Genomic DNA, 20,516 nt, shown 5'->3' with positions numbered 1-20,516 from the left:
CATAATCTCTGACGCAATCATGATATTCAAACATGCTAGTGGTAACAATTATTTCACAGTATGGCAAGGTGGTGTAGTGGTAGTAGTGGTGTAGTGGTTAGTGCGCGTTTCTGCAGAATCAGTGTTTCCAGATTCAATTCCAGCGCAAAATGTTTTTTTTCATTCATGGTAATTCTAAAGAGATTTTAATTGCTATAACTTGACACACGGATGACAGACCAACAAACAAACGCCTCAAAAACAAACAATTTATGTAAATCTCAGTGTTTGTCTGTCTGTTGTTCGTGTGTCCAGTTATATCAATAAAAACATAAGAATGAAAATCCGCTGTGCGCCGAAATTGAACTCCAACCTACAGTTCTACAGGCAGTCGTTCTATCCATTACACTATGCATCTAACTGATGATACTAAGGAATAATTGTGCACATCATACTTATTACACCTGCTAATCTTTAATGCCAAATTATTGAGATAGCATGCTTCAGCTAACACACTTGAAGATCATGATTGACCAAGAGATCATGGCGCAATCTTTTCTCCTAATGCTGAATTCAGAGGGACGGACGTGGCTATTATTATAGTAAAGATTTAGACTAGCCCAAGTTACTCAAATTCATTGGGTAAAAAAACTTAGCCAATTAAAAATAAATGTTTTATGCAAAAACTTTTTATTACACGTGCAACGCCAGACATTCACCTAGCTTATAGATAAATCTGATGCTGCACGATGAAAAAGGTGACAATTTTCAATTTGTGTGGTTTTAATCAATTTTGAAAAAAGATTTGTTATACTAATTTATAGCATAATTTATTAAAAATGGTTTTATTCTGAATAACTCATTTATTTACTCACTGTCAGGTGACTCATCGGATAATGGATTATTTTAAATAGGCGATTTCATACTGACAACAAAGTTTTATAATTTAATTATTATTTTTATAATTTAGGTATCCCAAGGAAGATGAATAGAGCTATTGTGGAAGTGGTAGTCATAGCCTTCAGTTCTTCCTCTTATACGGGGACGATTGAAGAGCGCTCTGTATTTAATCACACTGTGAAGATTCAACCTCCGGTAGGGATATCATTGTGAAATTGTAATAAATTGAAAGCAATATTTGCTAGTTTAGTACAAGAGACGTGTTATCCATAAAGCTTGATTATGTCTATTTGCTTGCCATCGGTTACAAGAAACTCTTAAAACCTTGTGTAGTTAAAGTATGACATCATCTCAAACTGGAGTCATGCATTCTTGTAGCAGGAGTACATCAAAATACAGTCAAATCTTTATTTGCTCTTACCATATAAATGCTCCAGCTTTTTAAATCTTCACTTCACACCTGGAGTAATTTTCAGCATACACATGACTTACAAATTATCTTTAAGTTAAGGTGAATAGGCTAGTACAAGTTATAAAAATAAATTGTGAAAAATATAAAAAATAATACTACTAATGTATTAGTTCAGTTTGAACTTCATCTAGACTAAATTAGAGTGAGCTACTCTTCATGTCACCTCAACTTCACCTAGACTAAATTAGAGTGAGCCACTCTTCATGTCACCTCAACTTCACCTAGACTAAATTAGAGTGAGCCACTCTTCATGTCACCTCAACTTCACCGAGACTAAATTAGAGTGAGCCACTCTTCATGTCACCTCAACTTCACCTAGATTAAATTAAAGTGAGCCACTCTTCATGTCACCTCAACTTCACCTAGACTAAATTAGAGTGAGCCACTCTTCATGTCACCTCAACTTTACCTAGACTAAATTAAAGTGAGCCACTCTTCATGTCACCTCAACTTCACCTAGACTAAATTAGAGTGAGCCACTCTTCATGTCACCTCAACTTCACCTAGACTAAATTACAGTGAGCCACTCTTCATGTCACCTCAACTTCAGCTAGACTAAATTAGAGTGAGCCACTCTTCATGTCACCTCAACTTCACCTAGACTAAATTACAGTGAGCCACTCTTCATGTCACCTCAACTTCAGCTAGACTAAATTAGAGTGAGCCACTCTTCATGTCACCTCAACCTCCAAGCTGACAGTTTCTTCAATATGAAGTAACTATAGAAGCTTTTTATTCATAATTATTTTAGTTTTTTACAACATTTTATAGTTTATTTATTTTAATTCTACATGTATATATATATATGTAATTCTGAGAAATGTTTATTGTTAGGTGGAACCCAGCCACGTGTATGTTAAGATATTCTTCTAGAGTCTCTTAGCATCTACATGAGGTACATTTATAAGATATATTAAACACTATATGTCAAACCATTTATTTGATTTTAAGGGCTAACTGTTGCCTTTTTTCTTTTTTTGTTGTATGGCAAAATTTGAAAAACATTTCTGTTTGAAATAAAATTATTGCCAATAAAGTAATATATATAGTGTATATTAAAATCAATAAAACAGACTATAACTTTAGATAAAACACTTGATTACTATTAGTTTCAAGCTTGGTAAGAGCAATCTTCTGTGTCTATTATATATAGTGAATCATTGTCTTTATAATTATGTAGCTGATTAACTACTTTGTGAACTAACTACAGTACTTGGTGAAGTAGAAAACCTAATCTTATAAGCTACAGTCTATATTGGCTTTTTATAGAGTTAATATCTTTCACATATCTCACTATGAATATCAATACGAGTACATTGCTATCGTACCAACATTTTTAGTCAATATTGCTCAGGAGTGAAGTCTACTGTCTATCACTATCAACGTATTGTATCGCTATTGGGAGAGTCTAAAAGTTGATAGAGTATAATTCCAATTCAATTTTGGAAGTATATAACAATACAAATAATTTATATGTTACTTCTGAGTTAATTGTTCAAGTGTTTGCTATCATCTCACAGAGCTTTACCATTACCAGTTTTATATTTTATAAAGATCACCAATTTTTTAGGTAATCAAATTGTATCGTAAGTATTAATTGTAGATGGTAGGCTGGAAGCTAGTGGCTCAACTATGTGTGTTCATTTGCTGTAAAGCATGTATGACCTTGACACAGAAATATAGGTTTTGTTATTATTATGTTAGTAAGAAGTCAAATCTATGTTGGTGTTAAATTTGACTTCAATGTAAAAAGATGTTTCATTGCTGATACAAGAAACAGTCTCAAAGGAACTCACAACTTTTCAATGGCACTAATTGAAAATCATCTAGAAATACTCTTTGTAAATATTAAAGGTTGATTAATCTTGCTACAACAATATATCGGATATAAATACATGTATATCAGATATTTAGTTATGCCAAGCAAGGGAGACAACTGTTCCTTCTCATGGGTTTTTGATATTATATGTACAGTATATTCATATTTATGTTTTTTTATGATTGTCAAGGAGCAACGCCCAATGGCTTAAAAATAATTATTTTAAGTTTAAAAAATGGTATAATCTTTTATACAGTAAAACTGAAAACTATAGACCGAATTATAATTATGTTGAAACCAGGTGCTGAAGCGTTTTTATTTTAAATTACTGAAATATACTTTTATGGACTAAATAAACTAAAAACACAATAGTGAAATTTTTTTAGAATAACCTTTGCAGAAATACGACTCTATGGAAATCTGCATTTGCGCTTCAAGTGCACCCACAATGCTGATGCCTCTATTAAAACTGTGTCTAATATTTAATGACCCTGTTGATGCATCTGTTCATAGATATACGCGGCTGACAGCAATGCTCTTCCATCACTCCTTTACACATTGGAGCCACAAGATGGATTTGGTATATTTGCCATCCAAGAAAGCTCTGCTGCTGTTTATGTCAAAACTGACAATGACCTTGAACTGGATTATGAGAAGACACACGTGTATTACCTGCAGGTCTATGTCTATATATCATTATCATCAAGTGTGCTGGCAAACTTAAATTCTGTTCACTTAGGCTTGACACGTAACATGTAACCCAGGCTATGTTTCACTCACTTATGTTGGGCCGGTTCAGCTATGACTTTAGGGAACGTTGTGATTATGTTAAATTTGCTGCCTGTGAAGAGATGGGGCAGGTGCTTGTCACCACCATTGTTTATATTTTAGCGCCATGCGATGAGGGTTTAGTGCTAGCTACTTGCTAAATAAAAAGAAGTTTTTACATGTTTGTTTTACTGATTCCTTTTTATCTGTGGAAGGATTTCTCCAACAGTCCTGGTGAATGTTGTTTTTAGAATTAGATTCTCTTCACAAAGTATCGCAACTCCAATATTATCACATCGTTGTTTTAGCAATAACATGTGTGTAACAGATGTTTTAAAGTGCTTTCCATGAGAACAAAAAACTGATATAGATGTCTGATGTCCGATATAGACGTATTATCGGTCATTTTGGTTCATTGAACAATTTCTGTTGGTCAAATGGACAATTGAACTGCATTGTTGCACTTCTTGTCATAAGTGATTTTAAACCACAAAATCACCCAGTTCACCTTCACAGTTCAACCCACATAACTTCTGTTGGACAGGTAGTGGCGGGTGATTTACTTGGATGGGGTGTGAAAGCTAGCCTGACCATACATGTCACAGATGTGAATGACAACCCTCCAGTATTCAGCCAGACATCATACAATTTCACTGTTAGCGAAGGATCCCGTAACATGGTGTTTGGTCGGGTGACTTCTTCAGATGTTGATACAGATGCTCAAACCCTGTATAGACTTATTGGTGATTCTGGACCATTTCTGATGGATGCTGATACAGGTAAGTTGCCCTTCAAACAAATTTCATTCTCTATGTTGTGCCAGTTAAATATCTGCACACCTCATGAGTACAAGTTGTTTCGTTCTGCAGGCGTTTTTCAGTCACACTGTGCAAGGTGGTACTCAGTACCGCAGCTAGCACTAACATAGCATGAAAGTATCATACCTTGAAAATTCGGTTTGTTGATGAATGAAGATAATGGAGTGTGCTGGCGAATGTTGCTCAACGATTCACCACTGTACGTCGTACAGAACTCATCTTTAGCGAGCTTTGGCTGTTCGGAGAGTCCAATTGGCATCAGACAGAAAGTGGTAAAACAACTCCTGTAAGATAGGCAAAGCTCAATTATTTCAATAGTTTAAAAAAATGTAGCATAGCTGATGAGACTAGTTGTAAAATTGATTTTAATTACTTTTGTTCAGTTGTACTAGGTTCGTAGAAAATTATGCTTGATATATAAAAAATATTTGTTTAAAGTCTTGAAAAAGCCTAAATAAGTTCAGAGCGATCTAGAGCCACACAGCGGCTAACCTGAAGGCCTTCGACGAGAGGGTGGGGTGGGGTGGGGTGGGGTGGGATGGGCCCTATAACAGTGTTAAAAACTTGAGGCCTCAAGCCCAATTTATATCCTACAATATATCGCCTTGGCCTAGGTGTATTTGCAGTTGAGTTCCTATTACTAAATATCCAAATATTATGTCTGCTAAATGATTGGTTGATTGAGTCAGCTCCCACACACACTTGGAGAACAGTAGACGTCGCAAAGATACGTCTGCTAACTTTTATGTCAATCATCTATCTGATTCATCTATACTCCAGTTTGATTCTCCGAACAATGTTACTATAGTATACGAAATATATGGTTGGACAGCAAGAGTCAGTACTATTATCACAGAAAGACAGTAAATAGGGTGTGTTACTGTTGTGCTGGTAGGTGTACTGAGAGTGACGGGAGGGTTAGATGTAGAAACATATCCCGTGCATCATTTAGACGTTGAGGCTAGAGATCGGGATAACCCTGATTTTTATGACACGGCGTCTATCACCATCATAGTTGAAGACATCAATGACAACTCTCCCGCTTTTTCTCAGGTAATGTTTAGTCAGTGTCTGATCTAGTGTATGTCAGTAACTGGTATGCAGTTTGATCTCTGAACTTTGACCCGGTGTTTTCTGTTTTATCAAATTATATTTACAAGTACCCAGGTAGTATAGTGTGCCATGAGAGTTCATCAAGTGTGTCAATGAAGTATAAAGAATACTTATATTCATAGCTATTATAAAAGTCTGGATGGTGAAGAAGGATTAGCGCAGGTGTTAGTGTGCTGGACTGTCATGCTGAATGTCTTGGGTTTGAATGACGCATAAAGCAATCTTCTTTCCCAATCTCTATTTGGGGCTTTGGGTGGACACAGCTCTCACTACAGTAAAGATTATAAGAATGTTGCTTTGTTTAAGCATTCGATCAATAATATTATATCGTTGCTAACTACTATTTTAGCTACATTCATGCCCCAACATACGAGAAAATCGAGCTGTGAGCAAAATTTCGAGCAAGTTTTTGCCTTGAGATGCAAACCAGTTCTTAATGGTCACTAAATGGCCAAGCTTGCCAGAGCCTGTTTTCGAGAACAGCATCACTCGTTCTTTTCCATCAAATCAGTTTGAAAAAAGCTTTAAAAAGGTTGGCTAAAAGTTGTGGTGAAATTGAGACAAAAATCGCCAAGCCGGAAACAGGCTATAGTTCTAGACGATGACAAAATTAACGCTAAGTTTAGTAAAAGATTGAAACTTAGCTTTAAGTCTGTGTTTAGTAAGCTAAATTCATTTAAGCTAAATTCAAAGTTTATTTTATGCTACGTAGTGTCACAAAAGTTCAGTGTATTGAACGTGTTACTGGTAAGTCTCTCTATCAGACTGCCTTTAGACGCTTCGTCTGTCTCAAAGGTAAAAACTCTATACAATAGTGTACACAGTCATGTTACATTTTATTGCATGTAACCACTAAATAGGTATTTGTTATTTTGTGAGCATAGGTACTGAGTTACAGCAATTAAAAACACGTTTTCCCATAGAAACATCCTGTTTCAAGTGGCTTTTTCATAGTATGGCAATGGACTAATTTGTATTTACTTATTTTTATAGGAAAAATGACATTGAGATATAGAACATTGACATACGAGCTTAGTCCTAGAACGCATTTAGCTCGTATGTCGAGATACGACTGTACATGCCTTTTAATATACTCTTTATATTTTTCTGTCAATATTGAATGCTGTTTTTAGGAAAATTACTTCTGGACGGTTCCAGAGGATGCACCTGTCAACTCTGTCATAGGCATTGTTTCTGTTGGTGACCTAGATAATGATACAGTAGTATTCAGTGTGGCGAATGTCAGTCAAGGTTAGTGTTTTACGCTATCTGGCACTGTCAATCATAGTTGCTCATGTGTAATGTTCTGTAAATTTAATAAAAGTTACACATATTATTGACCAATGATTGCTAAGATTCCTATACCAATGATTCTTTATGGTCAGGCAATTAATAACAATTCAAATCAGTACTTACCATGTTCTGTCTGACCAATAAGAGTCATTATTAGTATTTCCCATGTTCCGTCTAACCAGTGAGAGTGAAGATTAGTATTTCCCTATGTTCTGTCTGACCAATCAGAGTAAAGATTAGTATTTTCCATGTTTTGTCTGACCATTGAGAGTCAAGATTAATATTTACCATGTTCTGTCTGACCAATCAGAGTCAAGATTAGTATTTATTATGTACAATGTAGCCGATGGCTGTGAAGACTTGTATGTTCAGTTCAACTAATAATATCGGATTTTATTGATTGTTTGATATGTTACATTTGGTTACAAGTGCTCAAAAGGGTACTAAAATGCAAATATTTTATATACATCAATAATGCTCAGGGTTGGTGTTACCTCAAATTGACTTCCTGTGGCAGGCAAATCACTATTGCTTTTAATGTCTAAATAATGGTGCAGACGATAAATACCATAAAACACATCAATAATAAAGTTTCAAGTAAGATATCTGACAGGCGTCATGCTGGTCTGTGTAGATTTACCATTCACTGTCCACCGACTAACTGGGGAGATTACCTTGGGTCAACTGCTGGATAGAGAGAGAATATCTCACTACAGATTTATGGTGAGTCGTGATTATGACCTTGGTTAACTATGGTTATGTCTGCAGTTATGGTTAGTTGTGATACAGTGTGCTTATTTTATCCGCATTGATCTGATCTGATTAAATCAGTTCATTTTTTATGTGAAGTTATTTTGTTTGTGCATGTTTATGTTATCTCTCTTAGTTAGAGGGAGTGACACTTCAGTTATTATAAACCTCACGCTCTGATAACTTTTTATATATTGATTTACACTGTATGTCAAAAGCATTGTTAGAGTTGCTTCCCTCAGTCTGCCGTTTACGTGCTCAAATGCTGGTCACTATGTATTTTTTCTAGTACTCTGGCTGTCCTGTTAGTCGAGCGAGATCTTCCTGTGTAATAAGTATATGCAAAATTATTCTTGGCTGTGGAAAGGTGGTATAGTGGTGCAGTTGGTAGTGTGCTTTGCTGGTAATCTGAATATCCGAGTTTGAATCCTGTAGGGTGCAATTGTTTTCTTAGCATTCTTAACAAGGCTCCTAACTTACGCATGTAAGTTAGGAGCCTTCTAAGTTACAAGGCTTCTAACGTATGTATACAGTTTTTATCATTGTAAAGATTGCTGCTTATGCAAAAAATCTTTGTGTATATAACTTAAATTTTTTTAAACTGCCTGTTTTCGTATTACTAGGGCAGCTAAAAGTGTGAGATTCTGTTTTGGCTGCTTCAGTAATCACTAACAAGTTTAATAAAAGTTATACAAAAAATTGAAATGAACTTAAAATTAAACTTTGAAAACAAAAAATTATGAAAAAGCAAAAATTAAAGTGAAGCTATACACCATAGGCACCACTATACACCATAGACCTACTAACTATAGTTATTAGTGTAGTTAATAGGTCTATGCTATACACTGTCAACTTTTGGAATTTTCCATTAGTGAAATAGCATTGTTTTTTAAAGTTGATATCACCTTTAGTGACATGCTATGGTGATATAGCATATCACTAATGGTGATATAGTAATATCAAGCGGTAGAGATCGACATGTAACAGACTTCATTCCTTAGCAATAATAAATAGAAATCACCAATAATTAGCGTCCTGATGTAAATGTTGTCTGTATATAACAATCTCTGCATAAAATTTAGACTTGGTTGCTGTCACCTTCTCTCTTGCTAGTGGTACAGTGCTTTATCAGTGATGCTTTTCTTTTCTCTAACCGATCCACTGTAATGCCTAAATGTGAGAGTGTGTTTTTAGTTTCTCATATGGCCATATACCGTCTAGAATTATCTTATATTGTCATGAAGTAATTCTCTCTTGAACTTGAGTGTTGCTGAGCAACTACCACATTTTCTGCTCAACCATACAGATCATGGCTATCTTCCACATGACACATTGAGTTACTATGTGAAGGACGACTGTTGGTTTGGTGCAGGATCGATTGTGGGTGAAAATTGTATTCAGTATTTTTTTATAGCGAATCAAAAGCAGGCAGCTATCGGTGGTTGGTGGAAATCAATCAATACATTGATTTGAAATTTGGCAAAGCTGATCATTAAGGTCACATTTTACTAATAGCTATATGTTTGGTCGAAAAATACAGCATGCAATGTATTTTAGTGGTCGATAGCATTCGATCTAAATTGACAAAGTTTTTTAGCAGCTAATAATTTAGTTTTTAAAGCACATAAATTACATAATTTTTTTATTATATATTTCAATACATCAAAAAATCCTATCCAAAATCAAGCATTGTGGCTTGAAAATAATGCTGGTGAAGCTTTTGATTTCCAATACATCGATATAACTGGTTTATTAAAAATTGTAGATACAATAAATTCAAACAAAGCCTCTGGCCTAGATCAAATTACTGCTAAATTTATGAAATCGGTTTCACAGAGTATTGCTTACCCTTTATGTAAGATTTTTAACAAATCACTAGAGACTGGGAAGGTACCTGATGCACTTAAAAAAGCTAAAATATTACCTTTGCACAAAGGGAGTTCTTTAAATGAATGCGGTAATTTTCGTCCAATTTCAATTCTACCAGTCTTTAGTAAAATATTGGAAAAACTTGTTAATCAACAAATTGTTGATTATTTAGAAAATAAATCACTTTTATATAAAAACCAATTTGGATTCAGAAGAGCTAGAGGCACATCTGATGCCATCTCAACTTTTACTAACCAAATTCTAGAATCGTTTGACCGAAGTGAATGTGTTATAGGAATTTTTATAGATTTCAGGAAGGCCTTTGATACGATCGATCACGCAATATTATTTAAAAAACTAGAGCAATTTAATTTTAGTGAGTTAACCATCAGATGGATACAAAGCTATTTAACCCGCCGAACCCAAACAACAAAAATTAATGATACTTTTTCTAACGCTGACAATTTGACTTGTGGCGTACCTCAGGGCTCGGTGCTAGGCCCGACTTTATTCTTAATTTACATAAATGATCTTTGTGATTGTTTAACTCATCTAACTCCTATATTGTATGCTGATGATACCAATTTGTTTATGAGTTCAAAGAACCTAAACGACGATTTACCTAAAGTCCAATCTGATCTTGAAAAACTAGCTGATTGGTGTCAAACGAACAAATTAACCATTAACTTTGACAAAACCTGTTTTACTGTTTTTAAAAATTACCAGAGCAAAATTAAATTTGATCAGCCTATTCTTTTTAATAACACTTTTATTAAAGCAATTGATGAAGTCAAATTTCTTGGAGTGTCAATTGATAAAAATTTGAACTGGTCTTCCCACGCTCGTAAGCTTTTATTAGATTTACGGCCTATATCAGGCATCTTTTACCGCATAAGTGCTTTCATTCCAAAAAAATTGCTGATTATGCTTTATTACACACTTATTCACTCCAAATTATGCTATTCAATAGAAACTTATGGCAATGCATCCAAAATTCATCTTAGCAAAATAATACAGTTTCAAAAGAAAATTGTCAGAATCATTAACCGTAAGCCATTTGGATTTCCAACAAACGATTTATTTAAAACCTCTGATATTTTAACTATTGATAAATTGCATAAATATAAGTTGCTTATTCAAGCCCATAAATTATTTTACTCAAAATGTGATCCAGCACTACCATTTTATAATACTCGTCATCAATTACTTTCTCTTCCCGTACCTAATCATCTAACTTTAGCCGGTCAACGATCCTCAAACTTTGCAACACCTGCGCTGTGGAATCGACTACCTAATTCAATAAGATCAATAAAATGTCTCGGTAAATATAAGGTGGAATTGAGGCACCATCTCCAGTCTGGAGAGTGAGTGTTACGGTCTGGTTTTTGTGCTGCTGACTCGGGCTCGCGTACCACTGGCTTTGCCATTTCGCAATGGGCCCCATCATCATTTCTTACTTATTGTTATTTTTTTTCACGCATTGGTTAATTATATTTTGTCTCGAGTATTAATTCAATTGTGTAATCTTTAAAGGTGAAATAAAACACACACACACACACACACACACACACACACACATCAGAGTCTTGGCTTTCAAATGAGCCTATATTCAATACACAAAGAATAATAGAACTATAAAAAACGGGGTGTCAACAGTACGTCCTGCAAAAAAAACACTTGGTTCAAGTACTCAAAATGTGGCGTCATAATTCTCATTTAGCCTTAGGTCGTCGATCCCATTTGCTGCCATTGAGGCTGCGTTTTTCTGTGACAATCAGTGCTGTTAAACCCGGAAAGCGCTAATAATAAACTGAGATTCTAGATAATCAACAATGCCCGCGATCCGTGCTAACGCCCGACCAATACAAACCCATGTTCTGGGTTAATCAATTATGCTTTAATAAATGTACTGTCGTTGATAAAGGTAATGAAATCACATAGACTAAATTATGACCTGCGGTTGCGTGACCGTAGGACTAAATGTCAATCGCACTTTCACGAGATCACGCAATGCTTGAAATTAATTAGTCTCAGTCGTCACCCTTAACATCGCATTAAAAATAAAGAGCTAGTGCATAATATCATCAGGAAAATATAGTATGGTTCTTGGAGTGTGAGGTACTTATCATAGAAATAATATGTACATGGAGAACTAATGACACTGATTCCTTTGTCATCTTCTCTGGAGTTGTCCTACCTTCGCCTGCCACTAGCGTCATTATCGTCACTTTCGTAGTTGATAAATAAGCGGTAAGAGCACACAACAACGAATATGAGAATTGTGACGTCACAATTTTCTAGACCATGCCAGTAAACTTTTTCGCAGTAGAGCTCTGGGGAAATCCTATAAACACCAACCAATGTCTGTCTCACCATGGCAAACAATAGCCTCTGATGTATTGAAATATACAATAAAAAAAATTATGTAATTTATGTGCTTCAAGTACAACAAAGCCTGTAAACTTGCAAAACAAACATTGCTGTGTTAAGAAAACCAACTAATTTGTTTAGTTACCTCTGTCTAATTCACAGGGTTTACTTTTCAAACAGGCAAGATAAGTAATAACATAGCTGTGCAATTTCTAGTGAATAACTATCATCTTTAGTAGCAATTAGTTTTAATTGCAACTAAAGTTTGCAACGTTTTTAACTTCATGGAAACCTTATCATTCGTAATTTACCTTTCATTCGTATTTATTGTGAAGTTGTTTTCTCTTTATTGTAGTACGGCCATTGATTTAATTGTGCCATAATTCACTTTATGAGCTAATACATCCAAGTTGTACCCTCTAGTCTGTCTTTTTTGACCCACAATTTATTAACTATAAGCAAGCATTTTGCCGACTGAAAAATGTCAAATACTTTTAATTAAAACACTTAGCCAGAGTTGTTGAAGAAATAAATTCTTTTGCTCAAAAGTCTAAAAGATAATGAGCACTGCAAGTCGTAATTTGGTTCTGAGTCTATAAAAGCCTGAGCTCAGGGTGGTCGCATAGCTATAGAACCAGAGCTTTTGGAGCGCGCATATTGTAATTCAAGTTTATGAAAGCTATGCGAGTTTGACCTAAGGACATTTGTAATGGGTAAACAATGATTGTAAAAAAGTGAAAAGCGTTGTATTTTCTAATTCTTCAAGGATCATTCAGTCAGGCTCATTAAAAATTGTTTCCATCTCTAGAAGCTAACATGATTCCTCATATTGTTCTACAATTTAGTTTGAGGGAAGAGGCCACATGAATAAACCAGTACTCAAAAATAAAATGTCAGTTGAATTCACTAGCATTAAATTCTCCAATCAGACTGAACTAAGTTGATCATGAAGCTAGTTGATTTCAAATTTCTCAGCTTTGGTTGCCATGTGGATACAACTTCAAAAAGCTCTGTCGTCTTCTTTCCTGCTAGCTATATGGCTATCTTTACTTGTTGGTCTGGCAGATAAAAGCAGAAGATTCAACTCTCTCCAACCATACGCAAGTGCTTGTTATTGTCACTGATGTGAATGACAACCCACCAAGCTTCACCGAGAAACGTTACCTTGCCAGCGTGATGGAGAGGTCTCCCATCTCAGCCATTGTAATGGCTGTCTTCGCTACAGATATGGATGAGCCTGTAATTCAATTCTTTGTTCAAACTTAGTAAAATATTGATAGACTGACTGATTTAGATGGTACTATATAATAAAGAAGACAACTCCAATAGTTTTATGTGTTTACTTAGTTTGAGTTACTTTTCTATGCGCTATTTAATTCAGGACACCAATAACTCCAGAGTCGCGTACAGCTTGAACGGGACTGGCAATGAACTCTTTAACATAACGGATGAAGGTCTTGTGAAGGTCGCAGAGGAGTTTACCATCTTTCGACTGATACAGCTCGGTTTGTCGCAGTATTCATCTATAATATCAACACTAGTTAATCAAACATATCTGCTCAACATGGTTTAGTAACCTTTTTAGTAAAATCTTATGAGTTAGATAAATGTAACTTTTTAGTCTTCTATGAATATTTGATGTTTGTAAAGAAAAACCGAAAATACATGAAGTTTAGTAAGCCATTCTGATATTTGCTTTGGATTCCATACATATTATATCTTGGGGTAAATCTAGATATATAAATCTCAGTGTTTGTTGTCTGCCCAATTATAGTAATAAAGTTATAGCAACAAAAAACCACCTCCATACAGGATTTGAACCCCTGACCTTCAAGTTGCAAGTCTACTGACGAGGCTAAGCTATTCTTACCATTCCTAATGCTCTTACCATATACCATAAAACATGTAGTTGAATGCCACCTTTATTTGAATGACACCTTTATTTGAATGCCACCTTTATTTGAATGCCACCTCTATTTGAGTGCCACCTCTATTTGAGTGCCACTGTGAGAGAAGGATTACAAATAGAGCGCCACTTCCATTTAAACACCACTTCTATTTGACCGATACTATTTGACATTCTTAATCTTTGCAAACCCATAATAATAAATGATCAGTAGAAAAGTGTCCACAAAATCGTAGTAATAATGACTCGATTATATCAACAACAATTAATTCCATCGTTGTTTAGGTTTGTATCGAAGTCCATATTCCAAAGCATTTTCATTTTTTTCGTTAAAACTTTGAAAGCAACACCATAGAAATAGTTAGTAACTTTGTCGGGCTAATATTAGTTTCTTTTTTAACCCAGTCTTGATACTTCGATGTACATGGGGAAATGTTTTTGCATTTCTGATAAAAAATGTGCTACTATGTATTTTGAGGGTAACATTTTGAGACTATTTTGATTACACGTGGTTTCTCTTTATTCACGCTAGAAGTTTCTATTTAAAATGGCATCGTTTTGCTCTGCTATTGTTGAGACGCTTCTAAACAGAAGCAACAATCAGAATGCAACTGGTTGAGCAAATAATGTTAATATTTTTGTGTTCAAGACAATAATATTTGTTTAAAATGTTTATTTTTGTTGCTGCGTGTCATATACTTATGGTTTGTTTATATCACTGGTTCTTAAATATACATTATATTTGTAGCTTTTGATTGATTATATTGCGCATAAAAAGACATAGACTATTGCACATGAAAAGCCAGCTTTGGCTGCGTGCTGTAGCCAACATATCGATTAGAAAGTACAGTAAATTGTTTCGAAAAACTTTGAACGTCAATTGTTTCAATTTACTTCAGGTGCAGAGTCAAGTATTTGCTAAAATTTTACCTTGTATGTTAAAAATCATATGTTGATGTGATTGCAAGTTCAGTTATAACTATATGCAGTACAATGTTAGAGTTGATAACATCTTTATCTTACGATATATATGTTTTACATTGACTCTAAGCCTCTGGTAAACTAGTAAACATAAGACAAAAGTAAAATTTAAATGTACATATAAAAAATAAAAATAAATTGATGGTTATAATGTGATCACTTTTACATGGTAACTAATAGATTAGTTGTTGACAGTGATGTCATAGGTTAGTATAACATAACGTCTTACTGACTATTTACTGACCTCTTACTGACCTCTATTCTTGGGTGTACGTATGAGTTAGCCTATCACCTAACCAGCTCATCATATAGGCTAATAGTGCATACTAACAGATTATCATTAGGTTTATGTCATGTGACCACAGCCTAATTACACATTAGGTGAAATATGATGCCTATACACTTTAAAAACTTATTTTACCAAGGAAAGGTAACTCTAACATTCATTACACGTCTATAGTTTGGTCTCGTTAGCTCTTTCAGATTATGAATCACTTACCAGTAGTATGACACTAACATAATTAGTATTTCAATTAGAACAGGGAAAACTTACAAGATATTAATGTTAGCCTTTGATTTGCAGCCAGACTAGTAGATGTAGCAACTGGCAATCCTCTTTTAGGTATGATGACAGCAGAGAATGCTACCTTGAGTTTGTATGCAGTGGCCAAAGACTTTGGACAGCCTGCACTGTCCTCTACAGCTCTCATTCAAATAAAAATTCACTCGAGTGATGCAGATCTACTGGTATTTGAGCAGCCTTTGTATCAGATAGAAGTCAAGGAGCATGAACCTATCGGTAAACATTTTTTATTGAGATTTTTAATTTTATGCGAGTGAGTTTCTCTGTGAGCACGGACTGTAATTAAACATTTTGGGAGGAGTCCATTTGGTTAAGAGTTAGTCACTCAATGTTCTATGAATATCGTGTTGCCTTCTCCCAGGTGGCTAAAATATTTGGTTTCAGAACTCAGTCTGGTTCCTGAGAACCAGACTCTTAAAGGTTGACTTGCAATAAAGTTGACATTACAGTTATTTGGTATCAAAAGATTCACCATGTCTTACTCTGCTGTGTTGTAGGTGCAAAACATGTGGAAATGTGATTACAAGCTCTTAAAAGCTCAAAAATGAACAGTTAATCGCAGCCACTCGAGACCGCTGTAATTTGGATTCTCTTACGTACGCTAAAATAATTGGTTTCAGAACTCAGTCTGGTTCCTGAGAACCAGGCTCTTAAGGACACCATCTGATTAGAAACTCAAGCATATAGTAAGAACGATTACCAATGAACGGATTCATTGGTTGTTGTCTTAAAAGCAGAGTAGCGATTTGCTTTAAAAGTCTACCTGCTGCAGTCTATCTGATTCAGAAGGAAAGAAATTTCTGGGAACACAGGCTTACTGCTAGTTCTAAATAAACTCCTACTCTTGCTTTTATTCAAATTTCCTTTTCGATTACTCTTATATCATCAAATGTATCTAGTTTGACGTTCTTCTTGTTCACTACTACTAGATCTTACCTTTTTATATCTACCATCTCATTATTGATTACTAGTTTGCCGACAGTTCCGGGCGCCGTGAGAGATCGTCATGTGTAATATATATACCTATTTGCATGAGTATTCCTCAATGTGGCAAGGTGGTCGAGGGGGGAGATGGTAGCCTGTTTGCCTGGGAAGAGGACGAGCCAAGTTTAATTTATGTAGGGTGAAATCTTTTTTTCTTAACACTTTTAGCGAGGCTTCGGAGGAATGGATAGACGGACACAACTCTTACTATAGTAAAGATTACTGGGGATAACTAATATAGTATCAGTATTATTATTATGTCTCGATCTTGCCATCAATACTATTGTATTTGTATTGTCATTGTATTTTGTTAAATTTCATATGATAGGGACCAAAGTAGCTACAGTATCTGCTAGTGGGAGTGACTCTGACAGAGCTGTTGGAGTCGTCATTCTCTACAAGCTCATCGGCTCCAACCCATCCTTCTCAATCGCAGACAGCCAGACTGGAGATATATATATTGAGGCTGTGCTAGACCGCGAGTTGGAAGCCTTCTTTCTTTACACTGTTGAGGCTATGGATAACGCGTCTCCTCCTAAGACAGCTTATGTCACAGTAGGTTTAGTGATGTTTAAAGCACATAAATTACATAATTTTTTTATTATATATTTGAATACATCAGAGTCTTGGCTTTCGAATGAGCCTATATTCAATACACAAAGAATAATAGAACTATGAAAAACGGGGTGTCAAAAGTACATCCTGCAAAAAAAATACTTGGTTCAGGTACTCAAAATGTGCCGTCTTAATTCTCATTTAGCCTTAGGTCGTCGATCCCTTTCGCTGCCATTGAGGCTGCGTTTTTCTGTGACAATTGGTGCTGTTAAACCCGGAGAGTGGTAATAATAAACTAAGATTCTAGATAATCAACAATGCCCTCGATCGTGCTAACGCCAACCAATACAAACACATGCTCTGGGTTAATTAATTATGCTTCAATAGATGTACTGTTGTTGATAAAGGTAATGAAATCACATCGATTAAATTATGACCTGCAAATTAAATTATGACCTGCGGTTGCGTGACCCTAGGACTAAATATCAATCGCACTTTCGAGATCACGCAATGCTTGAAATTAATTAGTCTCAGTCGTCACCCGCAACATCACATTAAAAATAAAGAGCTAGTGCATAATATCATCGGGAAAATATAGTATGGTTCTTGGAGTCTGCGGTACTTATCATAAAAATAATATGTACATGGAGAACTAATGACACTGATTCCTTTGTCATCTTCATTCGTTCTCTGGAGTTGTCCTACCTTCGCCTGCCACTAGCGTCATTATCGTAGTTAATAAATAAGCGGTAAGAGCACACAACAACGAATATGAGAATTGTGACGTCACAATTTTTGAGACTATGCCAGTAAACTTTTTCGCGGTAGAGCTCTGGGGAAATCCTATAAACACCAACCAATGTCTGTCCCACCATGGCAAACAATAGCTCATTCGAAAGCCAAGACTCTGATGTATGGAAATATACATTAAAAAATTATGTAATTTATGTGCTTTAACGGGTTTACTGCGTTTACATGTTCAACTTCCAACATTGTTGAGGGAAATGGTTGGTCAACTTCAGGCTTGTTTACAGGTAATGATAAGCTTATTGGATATTAATGACCACTCACCAGAGTTTGACAACAATAGGTTGGAGTTGTTCCGCGCTGAAGGTACATACAACAGCACGATGCTAACCCAAGTGCAAGCTCAGGATGCAGACATAGGAGTCAATGCTGAAATTACCTACAGCATTATCGGGGGCTCTCGAGGTACACCCTAACTATGTCAAACTAGTTGGTGCTCAAACTATTTACAAGACTTGGATCTAATCTAGGAATTCTTTTTATTTATTTTGTAAGTATATAAAAAGGAGTTGTAAATTTTTATTTGTGAAAAAAGCCAGGATGATAATTTGATGGTACGATGATGACCAATTGGCGATAGAATGTACCAACTTTTTCCGATGTTTTTTCTTTATATCTAACTAAAATAACAATAATATAGTCTCAACAACTGTATAAAGGCTCATCTAGTATATCTAGACCAGGTGTCAAGCCTTTTCCAAATATTTATAGAGGGGATGTTCAACATCGACCCAGTCTCTGGAGTGATATACATGCATGGTGACTTCGACTATGAGTCTGAGAGGCAAATGCATCTAACCATAGAGGCCATAGATAACGGGTCTGTGCGCCGCACCGACACCCTTAACCTTTTCCTCTACCTTACTGATGAGAATGACAACTTTCCAGTTTTTGAGTCCGCGCGTTATGGACCTTACAAGTAAGTGTTTTATCTGCATACCTAAATGTAGATAGATCATCTTATAGTAGAGTTTACCTGCTAGTGTCTACCATTTACTTCATTTCAGACTAGGTCACTGAACAAGTTATAAGAGTATGCTATAATGAGATGCAACATATGTCATTGACATATTTTTTCTTATTTTGAAAGTTACTTTATTTTTATGTAAAGTAGGCAATTGTTGTTTAAAATTTTCCATTAAATGAAGTTGTGTTATTTCAAACTATTTATTATGAGTTCATTTAACGCATGCTATCATTGGCTACATTGCTAGTGGATTAATATTTACTGGCACCTTTGTTTATACCTGCGAACTTGCGTCTGTGACCCAAGTTCCTGTTCTGATTGAACTGAATCATGAGACGATTTGTTATTTCCCCCTGTTTAGTTAGAGTGCAGACTCATCAGCTCAATTTCCTGCCTAAACATATATTATTTGGATTCCACAGTATTCCAAAGTTGAGTATTACTGTTAGTTTGAACCATTGATCAAGATCTCCTACATGGAAAAATCTTGTGTTTATTGATTGACTTAAACCTTCTTGTAGTATCAAAAGAAGGTTCAAGTCAATCCTGCGGTGAGTCTGGATTAGAGTATATTACGGACAAAGACTTAATCACCTGTAAATAAATTGATAGACCCTTCACCAATGTGATGTGTAATAAAACTACAGTTTTAATAATTCCTCTCAATAACTAGGATGAAAACTAGTGTGAATTTATTTGGTAAGTAATAATTTTCATTAAAAGCGTAATCTGATGTCAATGTGTATCTGTACAGAGTTGTCGCTTCTTGCTAACGGTGTGTGACAACTCAAATGTAAAGGCATTTGACATTTGTAAAGGGGATGACAGTTCAAACAGAACTTTTTCCCACATCTTTTTACTCTTGTGAAATGAGCTTAGTTGATAAGCTGCGTGTCACAGCTAATTTCTGTACAATATCACAAAATTTTGCAGTCTTCGAGCTACTTTTTTAAATTTAAACATTTTAAACACTCTTTTCACATCAAAAGTTTAACAAGCTGCTTATGAATGTACAAGAAATTTAATCAAACAAAGTTGTAATGCGTAAAACATAGCCTTTCATTTCTCCTGTGTTCCAAACCAACAAGAGTGTTAATATCAATTGACCTTGACCTCTTAGGATAAAAGAAAATGTTCATGAGGTGCAGGTGACACAGATCAGTGCTATAGATGATGATTCAGGAAATAACGGGGAAGTCCACTATGCTCTATTGGAAGGCGATTTATTTGGTGACTTTCTGCTAGTAGAAGACAACTCCACTGGTGTGTAAGACACTGATATACTATTGGGTTATCATATTATCCTGCCCAACCTTAAATATAGTTTTCTTTTTTTAAAGTTTGTTTGCTATAATGGTACTATACTATAACAATATGCTATACTATATCGTTTGCACAATCAAACAAAACTTGCTAGTAGAATCATTAGCTTGAATGGGAAGCAAAAATATTTCTCCAACTTTTTCTTGGTGACCGTATCTTTCTTGGTTCATCTGTATTTTGAAGTCTCAAATACTTTTATAAACTAATATTTTTAAACAAGGTGTATGAGTAATGACTGGCTAATTTTATCATCTTGACA

The 20,516-nt window shown here is 35.2% G+C and overlaps 1 protein-coding gene across 1 annotated transcript in view; it reads left to right on the top strand.

Moving 5' to 3' along the window:
• Positions 1-20,205, top strand: part of LOC137394380 (protocadherin Fat 4-like) — a 49,752-nt gene extending 29,547 nt beyond the window's left edge. The window contains exons 21-33 of the mRNA XM_068081092.1: positions 950-1,074; positions 3,684-3,848; positions 4,483-4,717; positions 5,652-5,809; positions 7,003-7,120; positions 7,797-7,885; positions 13,217-13,390; positions 13,533-13,656; positions 15,661-15,837; positions 16,934-17,160; positions 18,195-18,372; positions 18,679-18,886; positions 20,055-20,205. Coding sequence (XP_067937193.1) covers positions 950-1,074; positions 3,684-3,848; positions 4,483-4,717; positions 5,652-5,809; positions 7,003-7,120; positions 7,797-7,885; positions 13,217-13,390; positions 13,533-13,656; positions 15,661-15,837; positions 16,934-17,160; positions 18,195-18,372; positions 18,679-18,886; positions 20,055-20,205 — 2,129 coding nt within the window. The remainder of the gene's footprint in view (positions 1-949; positions 1,075-3,683; positions 3,849-4,482; positions 4,718-5,651; positions 5,810-7,002; positions 7,121-7,796; positions 7,886-13,216; positions 13,391-13,532; positions 13,657-15,660; positions 15,838-16,933; positions 17,161-18,194; positions 18,373-18,678; positions 18,887-20,054) is intronic.
• Positions 20,206-20,516: the final 311 nt, after the last annotated feature.

Source organism: Watersipora subatra, chromosome 4 (genome assembly GCF_963576615.1).
Source record: "Watersipora subatra chromosome 4, tzWatSuba1.1, whole genome shotgun sequence".
NCBI lineage: Eukaryota > Metazoa > Bryozoa > Gymnolaemata > Cheilostomatida > Watersiporidae > Watersipora > Watersipora subatra.
This window is presented reverse-complemented; position numbering and strand designations above follow the sequence as displayed.